Source organism: Schistocerca gregaria, chromosome 3 (assembly GCF_023897955.1).
Source record: "Schistocerca gregaria isolate iqSchGreg1 chromosome 3, iqSchGreg1.2, whole genome shotgun sequence".
NCBI classification, from domain to species: Eukaryota; Metazoa; Arthropoda; class Insecta; order Orthoptera; family Acrididae; genus Schistocerca; species Schistocerca gregaria.
The window spans coordinates 844784666-844799609 of NC_064922.1; the positions used below are offsets into that span (position 1 = coordinate 844784666).

Below are 14944 nucleotides of genomic sequence, written 5' to 3' on the forward strand. Positions count from 1 at the left end.
TACGCCGATGTTACACAGTCCCGAGAGACCACCAACAGTCATAGGAATGGTTCGATATGTTGTCCATTATGTTGGATTGTTAATGCTATCCTCCGAACCCAGTCCTGATGAACTTCGACCAACACATCTGGCTGAATTTGACCCCATGCATCAACAATGCACTGCTCTTTATGATGCAAATCCCGTATTTTCACAGAATAAACCAGTGCTTTGACATGAACCCAAAGATAAAAATCTAAAGGAGTCAAATCTGGTGAACGTGGTGGACACCTCACAGCACCCTATGACCAATCCACTTTTGAGGGAACTGCACATCCAGGTATGCTCGCACATTGTGCCCATAATGTGGTGAGGCTCAATCATGCTGGAAGAATTCCAGAAAGTCTCATCCTCTGTTAACAACGAGGGAAACACTTCATCCAATAACCTCAGGTACCCATTGGCTGTTAACGTACCATCAATAAAAAAAAAAAAAAGGTCCAACGGCTTTGGTACCGCACACACCACACCAGACCATCACTTTTTGTGAGTCAACCATTTTGGAAGCATCAATCCAGTGCGGATTTGTGTCAGATCAGTATCTGTGATTCTGCTTGTTCACCTCACCATTGATAAAGTAATTGGCTTCATCACTGAACAGCACCTGATAGGGAAACGTGGGTTTATCTGCAGCTGTTGTGTCACCCATTCTGCGAACTGTACCAGACGGTCTGGGTCATCCTCGGTCAGGTGTTGGAGCAGCTGAATTTTGTACGAGTACCATTTGTGCTGCGATAAAATTTGCAGTATGGAGGTACGGCTAACTCCACATTCTTGTGACAGGCGACGAGAACTCCATTGCAGACTCTTGCTAAATGATGCCAACACGCTCACTGTTGTTGCTTCATCGGTGGCGGATTTTGGTCTTCCAGCCTTAGGTTTATCTGCGACAGTACATGTTTCTCAGAATTTGGCCAAAAGCTTGGCACCTGCGCTTCGAGTGATGTGCTGTCTGGTTGGGTGATGACTGTTGAAATCCTCAGCAATGACCCATGTGCTACTTTCTCCTGATATCAAGATAATTTCAATGCGTTCCTCATGTGTTAAGGACATTTTGTAACCTGTCAATAAGGAAACAATGATAAAATGTTAGCATGAGTAAATGATACCTAACATTTAAACACATGTAACATATCAGGCATGGGATAGTCACTTTGCACCGTTTCAGACTCCATTTATGACTTCTCAGTACGTAATACTCATGCTGCCAAGCATCCCACTGCTGCCGCAAGTAATTGGCTATAGCCAGAGAATGAATAAAGCTATGTTTAAAATAACAACGGCATTGTTTTTCTGGTGAAATTCTCTATCTGTTTGATATGTCACATGACCACATTCCCATTTGAAATTTTGGAGTTGAATCCAAGATGGCGGCTTTCAAGATGGCCGCCATGTTGGTGGCATAGCCTATAAAGTTTCCCCCTTCCCGTTTCTCTTGTGTAGGGACTCTGTTTCCTTGTTTGCTACTCCATTTGAATTTTATGATGGTGTTTCCGGACTTTTGGACCACCCTGTATTAACCCTCAAGCAGGCATACCTATGTATAAAGTGCACCAATCACAAATAACAATTGTCTTGTATCACTCCACTGTTTTACAATTATGAGGTCCTACCTGTTCCTTCATTATTGCTCTGTCTAACACAGTGATAAGTTTTATTGTCATATATCCAAGCGAGCAGCAGTAATATAAAATAAACAGTGAGCTGGGTGAGAAAAAAATTATGATCTGTGCAAGAAAACGCCCCAGATTCTGTAATAGCAGCACAATCCCACAATGAGTCCGTTGTCTGCAAGATAATTAGTAACTGAATAAGTGTCCGGCTGGGATCTGCTGAACTGCACTGTTTAATTCCCTGAGTGGGTCATTACTGTGGGATAACACTTGTACATGGCAACAGAATGATACAATGAAAGTTTATGTTATTACTGTTTAATTGATCAGTGATTTAGGTCATATAAAACAAGTTTATTTTATCACTGCTTAATTAAACCTAGATTAAACTGTGAGTTTGCTAATACAAGTTTATCTTGGTAATTATTTTTTACATGTGTAAAAACTATGCCATGTGCCCATTCATGTTGCAAAAATTGGTGCACCCACCTGAGGGTTAACAAAGAATTTGAGACAGATGCATGTTTCTTTTGTGTGTAAGTAATGCATCACCTACTTTACATAAACACAATGTTACTAATTACTTAAAAATCACTATTTGCAAGACAGTGTGTACTCCTCTACATTAATAACCAACAATTGCAGTCATACTGACCAACACCATACACTATAGGCCAGTGTATGCCACTCCTGATGGTTGTATTAAGTTCCCCCACACATGCCAGTGTCAGGTCTATCTCCACTGGCTGCCGGTGAAATGCATCTGGAACATGTAAAAGTCCCACATATGTGTATAGCAAACATGTAGTATTACTTTTGTCTGATTGACTGCTTTACTACTACCTTTGTATTGATTGTTTACTGACACACACTATATCCTTGTGGGTTTATCACAGTTGGATCGATGGCGTAAGAAATAAAAAAAATAAAAAAGTAAATACATAAATCAGTAGCGAAGGCATTTTGAAATAATGTAAAACACAAAATTTAATACTTATAGTAATAACATAAAAATGCTGATAAACTGAGATATATGGTTTCATTCTGTTTCTTACTACATAAAGTAAAAAACCTACCCCCGTCATGGGGAAACTTAAAGCCTAGTTCTGTGTCAGTCACATGACTGTGCTTGTCAGCTGTTTCAGTCAGTTAGGCATCTCCATTGAGTTTTATCTGTGTAGTCTGCTCATGTTAATGATACCAAAAATTTTCAGTCGGGAGAAATTGATGGAACACAAAGCAGTTTACTTCTGCTCTGACAGCATTAGTGCATGGGTACAAAAAGAATAGGAAATATGTTATTGCTGTGTTTGGAAGATGAAATCATTTTGGTAAGTGATATAACTGACAGAGGTGTTTTTATTGAAATTTATTTACATTATGATCTGCATTTAACAGGATTTACAGTTGTGCTGATTTGTGGGTGATTTTCAACACCCAGATATTCACAGGGAAAGGTAATAATCTTTTAAGTGGTCATTTGAGGGATGATAAAACTAGGTTCATGACTTATACCATAACTATTCATTGACCGCAACATAATTATGATCTCTGTCTTTTTAAGAAACAATGTTTTGTAAAATAATTATTATGTTTCTTAAAACAAATAACTATAGGAGATAAATAAAACCACTCTCTACGTCAAATTATGAAAATCTGTCATAGGCGCACTGGAACAGATTTAAATCTATCTGTCTGTCAAAACATCTATTGATACAAACATTACCACATAATGATTTTTATGCAATTCATCAAGATAACTCATGCAGGTACAATTATCAATTAACAGTTATAGAATACACCAAAGACACATTGATTAACTGCAAATATTGGCCGATGCCAATGACAATTCAGTAAAAAATTTATTCAGCGGATACCATAATTTGTAAACTGTTTTTAGATTAACCTAGTGGCTATGTTGTTTAATTTACTTGTTGCAGCTATAATGATCTTTATGCATGGTTACATTATGAATTGCAATAGCAAAATGTGATCGTTTACCACCATATGATGACAATTGTATACTGTATATAGCAGCTTTTTCTGTTTCCACAACTGTATCAGAATCACATTCCATCTTATGTTGTAAAAAATGCAACATTACCTATAAGAGCTCCTATACATATGAAACTGGAATATAAATAATGGAAGGAGAAAATATAATCACTCAGCAAATAAACTGGACCATTGAGCAGTCGACGGTCACCACATAAATAAGACTGAAAATATTGCTGAGCTTTGCGACACTGGCCTTGTTCAAAGCTAACACACACACACACACACTTTCATGACATATTTTAAACATGTCTGTAAACACTGTAATTAGTTATTTACCTCATGTTTCAAAACAAAATATTTTCTAATGGCAGAGACACTTTATATATTGTACTGAAGGAAATAGTTATGTTTGAGTTATTTGGTGCTTACGCATGATATTGTAAAATAAGTCTTCAGAGTAGTGTCGGCTGTCAGAGAATCCACCAACGAGCTGCAGCTCGAGCCTGCCCTCTGCAAAGCCCATGCCAACTTCCTGGACTCGCTGCACCATAGTGGCAGCACATTCCTCTGTTCCTGCTCCATCCAGATGAGCTAGGGCCACAGCACCTGAACCTGGCACAGAAAAACAGGCTTTGCTGCAGAACTTTTATAATTCCTTCAAAACAACAACATATTACACAAACAATGCCAATACAAACAAAACTGAAAATAACTATATTATGTATTGACATCATTGCATTGTTACCATGACATTATCACCACAACCACCACCACCACCACAATTTCTGAAACTGTATGCAGCATACTAATAAGGAGTTGACAACATCTGTATTACAATGAATTGATTTCATGCCAATTTTCAGTTTTTCAGTGGTGTATTCATTTATTATGTTGTTGTCAAAATGACCATAGCATTGGTGGAAATCAGTTTGTTAGTTATTGCATGTTCTGTGGGTCATATTTGTAAAAAATTACTATGGTGTGTAACATATTAGCAGGTTTGAAATCAAATTACATTTTCTCTGTGAAAAATAGGATGCATACTGGCAATTTACTTAACTAGATTTTTACTTTTATCATAATCTGCAATGATATTCAAAAAATGTAAACCGACCATACACAGACTTTATCCATTCAGAACTTCATCTACGGAGTAGTTGGAGAAGCTAAAGAGAGTTGGATGTAAGGAGTTTCATTTTATAGCACCATTATGTAGAGCATTATATAATAACAAATGCAATACATGCACTGCGTAAAAGAGAAAAATGTTTATCAGTGTCATGCTAATGCATAGAGATCATAAAGAAAATGTTAGTGTTCAGAAATGTTCACACATAGAGCACTGTACGAAGTGCACAGAGTTAGTATCCTACGACTACAATATCAACTTTAAAGCTTGAAATTAATGTGAAACTAGAACTGGAATATAAAGAAGAGATGCTAAATACACCAAACATCATTATGACCTATTACAGCACTTTCAGCACTTTATGGTCCTTATCATCATTTTCAATAAGCACATTCTGTGGCCTGAGGTTTAGACAAAAACTATGAAGTACTACTGCTATGTGGATGACGTAGACACTGCATTATGTTGGCAGCCCTAGATTATGATTGAGTGGTGCTGAGAAACAGAATTATGCTTTGGACCCATATAGAAGTGAATATCTGAGAAATTGGCAAGACATCTTTTCATAAAAGTTTGTAAATACAATGTGGGGCTACAGATATAAATAAAACTGGTTCAAGACACAAAGGAATTCATAACATTAGCTGCCTGTGGTCACTGATAAAATCAATGTGGAAAGTTGAAAAACTGTGCTGGACTGGGATTCAAACTCAGGTGTCCTGCTTACTAGGCAGCTGCACTGAGTACTGCACCATCAGGACACGGTGATCACTGCAACTGAATGCTTACCCTAGCATGCTTCCCGTCAAAACCATTAATTCCTTTGTGTCTTGATTCACAGTGCCTGAAGGATCAAAATGGTATCTAATAAAACTGGTTCACATGAATGTCAGGAGCACGCACACACCTTGTTTTCTCAAAATTGATGACAGTGTGGTTCAAGCCCTTCTGGTTCTAGACATTTCAACTGATCCTTTTCTCATTATTGTGTCTCGCTAATCTGTTTCCTTACCCTACTCATCACTTTTCCTGTCCTCTCATTCACATTGCCTGTCATTAACTTCAGAGCATTCTTTCGCTCTCGGAGTGCAAGTAAAAACATTTTGCAATAAAAATACATTGCTCACAGTATTTCGAGACCCCTAACAATGACACTGTCAACTAGAAACTTGTCTCAAAAGCTAATTTATCAATAAAGCAGCAAATGACTATTATATTTTTGAAACCTGTAACAATGAGTTTATCAGATAAATGTTTTATCACAAAATACATGTTTTTACATCACTAATGAGAGGGGTGGCTTACCTGAATGTCTCAGCACTACAATGATGCATGTTGTAGCATCATCAGACCCCAAGATAGTCACATTTTCTGCAAAATAAACACCACAAAGCATTTATATATGATAAAGAGAAGACTTTAAAAATTTGCATGTACAAAAATTTAAGTTTGCAGTAGTCTTCTGAAATTCATTTCTGACAAGAGCATTGTAGTAAATCATACATATGTGAAGAACATAATGTAAATATAAATAAGGTTATTGAGATATATGAAATAGTCAGGAAGATGTTAGCTGAAATAAATGTCCATCATGCCTCATAATGACAGGTGGGCTACTCTATCTTTTACATTTATAATTTTTTCTCCTCTTCATCTCCTCTCAATAAGAACATCTATATGACACTTTCAGCCCTCTACATGTTAGTGTTTCTATGATCCTCACTTCTAATGATACGGTATGACTACAGAGATCATCGTGGTATTACATTAATTCTGCAGTGAATTGCTTGACAAATATTATCGTCAGCTATGCAGCTGAAATGACTCGCTACACGCGTACTCTAAGTTCCACTTGGTTAAATGATCAGCTCACTGCAGTCCCGCTTCTACTGTAAATACCTGTATACTGACCATTCGTTATTTGACTAAATATGCGGTACAATCTGATTCACACGTATCTGACGTGCGTTAGCACCATGACAAAGCAATTACTAAGGAATGGGTGCCATTGAAGTCCCGTTACACTGATGGCAAGCAAATGTTCGCAAATCACCTGTATTGCCTCAAAAAACAATTACATCTTAAATATCGAAGGACAGATGTCGACACTGTCACAGTGTGTCGAAATACAGCAATGGCAACAGATGAAAATTTGTACCCACCTGGAGTTCGAACCTGGACCTCCTGCTTACTAGGCAAATGCGCTGACCATTGCACTATCGGGACACAATGACTAACTTGCTCATAGGACCTGTCCACTCGTACAAATGTTCCTTGTAAGACGCATATCCCCATCTTTGCTGCATGCAGTACGCCCCCCCCCCCCCCCCTCGACCTCCGTCTATCATTCCTCTCGCTCACAGCCACATTGTATTCCTGCAAGGGTTCGGACGATGACGTGTGCCTAGCACTGAGAACTGTCAATGGCCCGTTGAGACCTGAATAATTATACAGGATGTTTCAGGAGGAATATTAACTGTTGTAGGACGTGGTGGTATAGACAAATTGCAGAAAAAATGCCATATAACATGTGTCCAAGTTTGATTGAATATGTGCAGCTGGGTTTGCACTTTTGTTTCGTATGTTGGTCCTTACAGTACTCCATTGTCTAGAGTTCCTTGAAAATGAGCTTCCAGCATTATTGGAAGAGGTTCCTTTGGCTACAAGAGTGCGTATTTTCTGCGAGCATGACTGGACTTCTGCACATTCTAGTTGTCAGGTGACACATCATACAAACCTAACATTTCCCTGAAGATGGACCAGTAGATATGGGCACTTGTCTTGGCCACCAAGGCCCCCGGACCTGGGCGATATCACTTTGAATTTTTGACTGTGGGGTGGTTGAAATGATAAGTCTACAAAGAAAAAGTAAACCTAAGAGCTGATTTGATCGTTCGTATTACAAATAGTGCAGCCCTCATAACAGAATGCAAAGGCGACCTCAGAAGAGCTACACGTGATGTTATCAAGAAAAGTCAAAAGTGCATTGAAGTTGGTGGAGGAATTTTCGAAAATCAACTTTGAACATCCTATTTTGCCTTTGCTTTGAGTTTGTTAGGGTAACATACTAACAGTTGCATCTCTGTACTCAATAAAAATTACACATTTATACGGACTTTTTTATGCAATTCATCAATACTATCACCAGCTAAAATATCTACTATTCCTCCAGAAACACCTTGTATATGCATTTATTTGTGGTGTTTGTTCTTTTGGAATGTCCGAAAGAACACACACACACACACACACACACACACACACACACACACACACACACACACACACACACACACACACACACACACACACACACACACACACTTCTTCCTTAAGTGCTATTGGGAAGATGTCTGGTAACTCAGTGATAGTGACAAACTGCAGCTGCATTAACCTACTCATTTCACTAGATATATTTGTAATTTTCTGAACAATTCATGTTTAATAAGTGACAGCGATTTGGAAAATTTACATTAGTGAGATGGTTACTTCATGCTTTAATTACAGTGTCTCTCATCATTTACTTTGACGGAAACCTGCTTCTTTGTGCCCTAGCCTATACTACAGCAAAGAGTGAATGCTCACATTCTTGATACTGGATGTGCTACTGCAACTTTAGCCAAAGATTTAGAATCTTCTGGATAAGTATATTTCAACTCAGATGGTTTTGCTCCTCCTCTGCCGTCATTGAAAAAGATCACATCCAAATTAAGTATATGAATCCTACGAAATCCTTTAGTTCATACTGCAGTGCTGTGGAGGTGAAAAATGTAGTTTTCCACAATTATCAGATGACAGATGGAGTTTGTCAGATTTCATTAATTATGACTACATTATTAATTATTGGTTAATAGGCGCTTTCTGCCGTTTACTGTAAATATTTTTTGAATGTTAGAGCTGGAAGAATAGAAACATCAGATTTGCGCAATATGGAATATTCTAATTCACTTTAAATCTTCAAGTTTCGAGCAACGGCATAATATCCGCCAAAAGAGCTGACAACAAGAAGCCAGGTCATGCCTGTCTTCTGGCGGGCCAATGACAGTGATCTCAATAACATTATTGTATAGCAAAGATACGTTACCAAATCAGCCACTGGAGGAGCTCCAAAATTGGGAATCGCGTCTGGTGAATACGCTTTCAAGGTTTCTGTCCGATTAAGAAAGTAAAACATAAATAATCGTCGCCGTTATTAATCTATAACATTTCGTTTGTACTCAGTGCATCGATGTATTACAAGTAATTACACTCTAGCCCCTAAACATAGTTACCGAAATCTGAACAAGACTCATTGACATGTAATGAGGATATTACGGCCTTTGCCACCCTTAACTTTGAGACGAAGCTACAGTCACTTCCGAGGCCACTCACAGAACACATAAGCTAGTATCCTTCCTGGTAGTATAACAAACTTGGCAACAATGCAGAATATGTTTGGCAACTGTGTCCGACGAGTTACTTCCTTGATGGCACAGAAGTATCCTGCTAAATTCACTTGATATTATCGTGTCATTTCAATTGAATAATGTGAGTGATTTTCTCTTGAGATGTGGTATAAATTTATCAGTTAATGCTTTTGAGTCCACTAAAATCTTCCACACTGGGAATACAACTTCTTTCGTCTCTTATGTTGCGATTTATCTGTCATAGCGGCTGCTGTACCAATAAGTAAGCCTAGCTCGCGCAACTATTCGCTAGCTTATAGGTAAGCCGGCACGGTAACTCAGCGTGTTCGGTCAGAGGGTTTGCTGCCTTGCGAAGACCGCATTGAACAGATACAACGATCAAAAACGAACAAAATGAGATAATAAAAAAAAGATGTAATGTGCCAGCCTACCAGGTGCCTGCTGTTTTCGTTCGACAAAACAATCTGACAACGCTAAAGTAGTTTACGAATTCTACGGCTGTAGAAACCTACTGGTTCTAACAGTGTCATTAAACCAGTGTAGTTTGAAGAGCATTTTCGTCTAGAAATGAGTTGCCTTGTCAGTTGATCGATCAAGAGCAGGGAAGGTAAAATTTTATGAGTACGTGATCAGAGGAACAAGTGCCTGAGAGATGACTTCCCTATCAATAGAAATGGCTGAGACTTCCCTGTCAGTCTCCTGCATAGCTTTGTTTCTCACATCAACAGAGTGTGTTATCGTGCAGTAGCACACGTGATATACTTTGGCGGTCGATTTTCTTACACTGCGACACAAAGGCGTCTCCACTGTTGGAAACAAATTCCAGCTGTGATGGACATATTTTTGGGGAAGAACACATAGTGCAAAACACACTTAAGGAGCTATCACTTGGAAAATATTATGTTCACACTACTCTTTATTCACGTTTAGGTCCTTTAATAGGGCTCAGCCTTTCATTTCTAGTTAGGAAGCTAACGATAAAGGCATGATAACTTGTCACCAGTAACAGTATTGCATAGGAACGCTCAATGAGCGACCTGATGACATTCAAGCAAAACTGCAATAGTCGTTACTCTGTTGATTTTTGTTGTTTCTTTTGAACCTTGTCCGTTGAATGCAAATGTCGCATGATGGTTAAATGGTAATCCATCACATATATCAGTAGTCAAGACTTCCTTATTGTGGAAAACCATTCATGCCAGATCTTTGTTGAAACAAGAATATCTTTTATTGGCGTATTTTTCCCTAAATCAGTCGCGCTACGCGCAGTTCAAATCTTTCGAGCTGCCTCCTCAGCAATCACCCCCCTATTACACAGAAAGTAAATGTGTTGCAGATGTGACACCTCTCTCCACTTGCGACCCATTTTTACAACGCTTAACTGTAGCCCAGAATTGTTCAGGGCGATCCCAGATGAACAAGCAGGCTTTCAGCCAGGAAGAAGTTGTACTGACCAAGTGTTGTCACTCACTACTTACATTGAGGCGGGATTCCAGAGAAAATAGAAAACATCAGTCGCCTTTATTGAGCTCTCAGCAGCTTATGACACTGTGTGGAGAGAAGGCATCATGTACAAAATTCTTTGAGTAATTCATTGAAAATCTATAGCATGCTTAATAGACAGCATGTTCAATGACAGGGTGTTCCAAATAAGTATGGACACTGACTACAGCTCCATCAAAAAACTAAAGAATGGCTTACCACAAGGACCAGTGCTCGCACCACTGCTGTTTAGTCTCTCTGTATTGCAGACCTGCCGGAAAAACAATCAAGAAAGTTCGGGTATGCTGACAATTGGGCCCTCGTTACAAGATGTAGCACAATTGAAGCATCTGTGGATATCCTGACGAAAGACCTGGAGGTAATGTGTGAATATTTCCGTAAGTGGACACTTCAACCAAATGCTTCGAAAACAGAGGTTAGTTGCTTCCATCTCAGCAAGAAACTCGCTGGAAAGGAACTCAACATTCGATTTGAAAACACCGTTCTCAGGCACAATAAAAATCTGAAGTACTTGGGCATGACGCTGGACAGAACACTATCTTAAAGAGCACCAAACAAAGACTACTGAAAAATTAAAGACAAGAAACAACATAATTCAAAAGCTCTGTGGTACTACCTGAGGAGCAACGGCCTCCACTCTCCGCACTTCTGCTCTAGCAATTGTATACCGCCTGCCGAATACTGTGCTCCGATTTGGCTAAACAGCCCACATGTAAAAAAAGGTGGATGTCCAGTTGCATAACACTCTAAGGATGATTTCTGGAGTAATTAAACCCACTCGAACGCAGTGGCTCCGAATATTAAGACACATCCCGCCGCCACACCTGCGACGTACTGACGCCCTTGTACGTGAATACAAAAACATCGTTGGAAATCGAAGCCTGCCGATCCACCAAGACATTGAGGCTGCAAAGACTAATAGGCTTCGATCTAGGAACCCGCCAACAAGAACAGCAAGGAACTGTGTACAAGAAGGTTTCAGTAGCACAAACGCATGGTCTGAAAAATGGAACGCATGGCAAAATCATAACATGCCTTGCATCGCACTAAAACCACCTGGTTATGACCTACCACGCAAAACGTGGTCCACTCTAAATAGGATTAGAACTCGTCTTGGCAGCTGCGCTTACTCCCTGTATAAATGGGGTAAAATACTATCCCCTCAGTGTGATTGTGGAGAAAGTCAGACCATCAGCCACACTGTTGAGGAGTGTTCCAGAAGAGCCTATAATGGGAGCCCCGACGACTTCCTGTTCGCAACTCCAGAGTCGATAGATTATATTAATAGACTTGATGTTTGTTTGTAATCCTTAAACTTTGTTATATTAGTAATGTTTGTTTGCAATTATTAACGTTTATTATATTAGTGATTTGTCTGTTTCTTTCGTTCTTGTGTGTCTGTATTGCCATACGATAAATAAATAAATACTGTAGTTCACGATTTTCAAGCATGTGATCTTCAATGCTTAACTACAAGATGATAACTAGAACTTCAAATTCAAAAATGACAGCTGATACATACACTGACAACGTAGCGCCGAGTTCACCTGGGCGGTGCCAGATTACAGGTGTCCGGTAGCCGCTGCAGCGCGAGGAAGCGCTCGAGCCTAAGCTGTTCTGATCGCGGCGCAGCCATGAGCTGTCGTGCGGAATTGTTTCTGGAAGTATTTGTTATTGATGGTGGATAGAAAGTGGAGCGAATTATCTTCGATGTTCAATCGTACTCTGAACGTGGTTATTTGACTGACATGTGGCCGTACATTGTCGTGCAACAGCAAAACATCCTGCTTTTGCCGATGTGGTCGAACACGACTCAGTCGAGCTTGAAGTTTCTTCAGTGTCGTCACATATGCATCAGAATTTATGGTGGTTCCACTTGGCAAGATGTCCACAAGCAAGAGTCCTTCGGAATCGAAAAACACCATAGGCATAACTTTTCCAGCAGAAGGTATGGTTTTGAATTTTTTTTTCTTTTTTTGTGATGCCACTCCATTGATTGCCCCTTCGTTTCTGGTGAAAAATGATAGAGCCATGTTTCATCACCTGTCACAATTCTTCCAAGAAATTCATCTCCACCATTCTCGTACTGTTCCAAAAGTTCACTGCATACCGTTTTTCTTGTTTCTTTGTGAGCCACTGTCAACATCCTGGGATCCCACCTGGCACAAATCTCTTTAACGCTAACACTTTCAGTATTCTGCAACACTTCCTTCCCCTATCCGAACGTAGCATGACAATTCCTTCACTGTGATGCGTCTGTCAGCAGTCACCAGTTCGTTAACCCTCTGCACATTGTCTGGAGTGTGTGCATTACGAGGCCTGCCGCTGCGAGGACAATCTTCAATATTGCCGTACCCGCTTTCATCAAGTAACCTGCTTGCCCACCGAATAACTATACTGCGATCGACAGCAGCATCTCCATACACCTTTTTCAACCTCTTGTGGATTTGCCCACTATCTACTTTTCACAGTACAGTAATTCTATGACAGCACGTTGCTTCTGACGAACGTCCAGTGTAGCAGCCACCTTTAAGACATGCTGTGACGGCGCCACTCACGGGAACAGATTGAACTAAATTTGAAAACAAGTAGGAAGGATGTATCTACACACTGTAAAACTTTCACACATGTAGAATGAAAACTGTATTTTTACAAAAATAGTGTGCATTTCTTTCGGAGTGACCCTCGTTTTGCTATTGTCCGCAAGTTCATTAATATACAACATGGACAGCAAGGGTCCCTACACACTTCCGTGGGGCACACTTAAGTTACTTCTCTATCCAAGGTAACTTGCTGCGTCCTAAATACCAAAAAATCCATACCCAGTCATTTTTAATTATAAGCAAAGATGTGGTACAAAGTCAAATACTTTTCAGAAACCAAAATATATTGCATATACTTGACTGCCTTGATCCAAAGCTTTCAGTATGTCATGTGACAAAATGCGAGTTGTGCTTCACATGATCGATGTTTTCGGAAAACAATGGCTGGCATGGAGGATGTCACTCTGTTCGAGATAGCTCATTACGTTTGAGGTCCGAATATGGTCTAAGATTCTCCAGCAAACCGATGCCAAGAATACTGGACGGCAGTTTTGTGGATCACATGTAGTGTCCTTCTTGTAAAGGAGTGTGACCAGTGTTTTCTGTGCCGGGCACAGTTTCTTGTTCGATGAATCTACGACAGATTATAGTTAATAGATACTCCCGATGCCACGGTGAGGAGGGGGTGGGGGTTGCGTGGGATGGGGAAAGCGTGAGCCTCCATACTATACAGCCCTCAGAAAAACTAAACTTTGTGAACGTATTGCAAGCTGGCGTCTTCACCGGTCCCTCGAAGTACCGTGCGCATCATGAAAAGTGCGAATTTCCTTGTGTTCTACGTGCATCATTTCAAGTTTCATTTGATTAAGGTAAACATTATAACAGTTATGTTAAAAGGATTTTACCAGGAGCCCAAGGAGGGGTAACTAATGTAAACTTGCTTCCACAAGGGAATCCTTAGAATCTGTGTACAGGATTTTTATTTTTATTCATTACAGATTTCTCGCTGACGTCTAGCAATGACTGTCTGCGACTCTGCTAAACGTGAGATACTGTAACTTCAGCAGTCACTATGTTGCTTGTGAAGCTGTTCACTTGAAGTTATAGAGATTACTTGGTGCGGTGGCCGTTCTGTCGCTGTCCTGTAGTCAAGGTGGGTGGGAAACTTTACTGAAAACTGCCGAAATAGCGCCCACAATATTTTCTCCTGCACTTCCTCGAAACGCCCTTATCAAGATGCGAAAGGGGACGGACCCAATCCCCCGGTGTGCAGTTTACCGGCACAACATAAACATGGCGGCAGTATTTGTGAAAAAAAGAGAGGAAAGGCGTGAAAATAGCGTAATAACTCCTGTAACATGAACAAATGTGAAGTTCTGTAAGCAAAAAAAGTGTCGTAGCTGGCAATAACGTTAGATAAGAATTTCTTTAAGTTCTTTCTCTGCTTTTCCACTTTGAGGAGTATCTTCTGTTGGTCACTTTTGTTTATATCTAAAAAGATTTTCTCAATCGTTCTGACTTGTTTTTCTACTTCATTTTTTTAATGTTCAGTTTGAATCTAGCGTTGCAGTAACATCAACAGTCTGTAATTATTTTCTAGCTTTATTACGTAACTAGGTATATACCATGTGTTTCATCATATGAGGACTGTTGAATCAACAATGTCACGCCTACATTCATATTAATAACATAAAAAAGATACGGTTTGCACATACC

At 39.7% G+C, this 14944-nt stretch overlaps 1 protein-coding gene across 1 annotated transcript in view; it reads right to left on the reverse strand.

Annotated features, from left to right (window-relative positions):
* LOC126354746 (protein N-terminal asparagine amidohydrolase) overlaps positions 1 to 14944 on the reverse strand; it is a 254994-nt gene that overhangs the window by 23654 nt on the left and 216396 nt on the right. Inside the window, exons 3-5 of the mRNA XM_050004625.1 lie at positions 6085 to 6150; positions 4080 to 4262; positions 2308 to 2415 (exon numbers count right to left, since the gene is read on the reverse strand). Of these exons, the coding sequence (XP_049860582.1) occupies positions 2308 to 2415; positions 4080 to 4262; positions 6085 to 6150 (357 nt within the window). The remainder of the gene's footprint in view (positions 1 to 2307; positions 2416 to 4079; positions 4263 to 6084; positions 6151 to 14944) is intronic.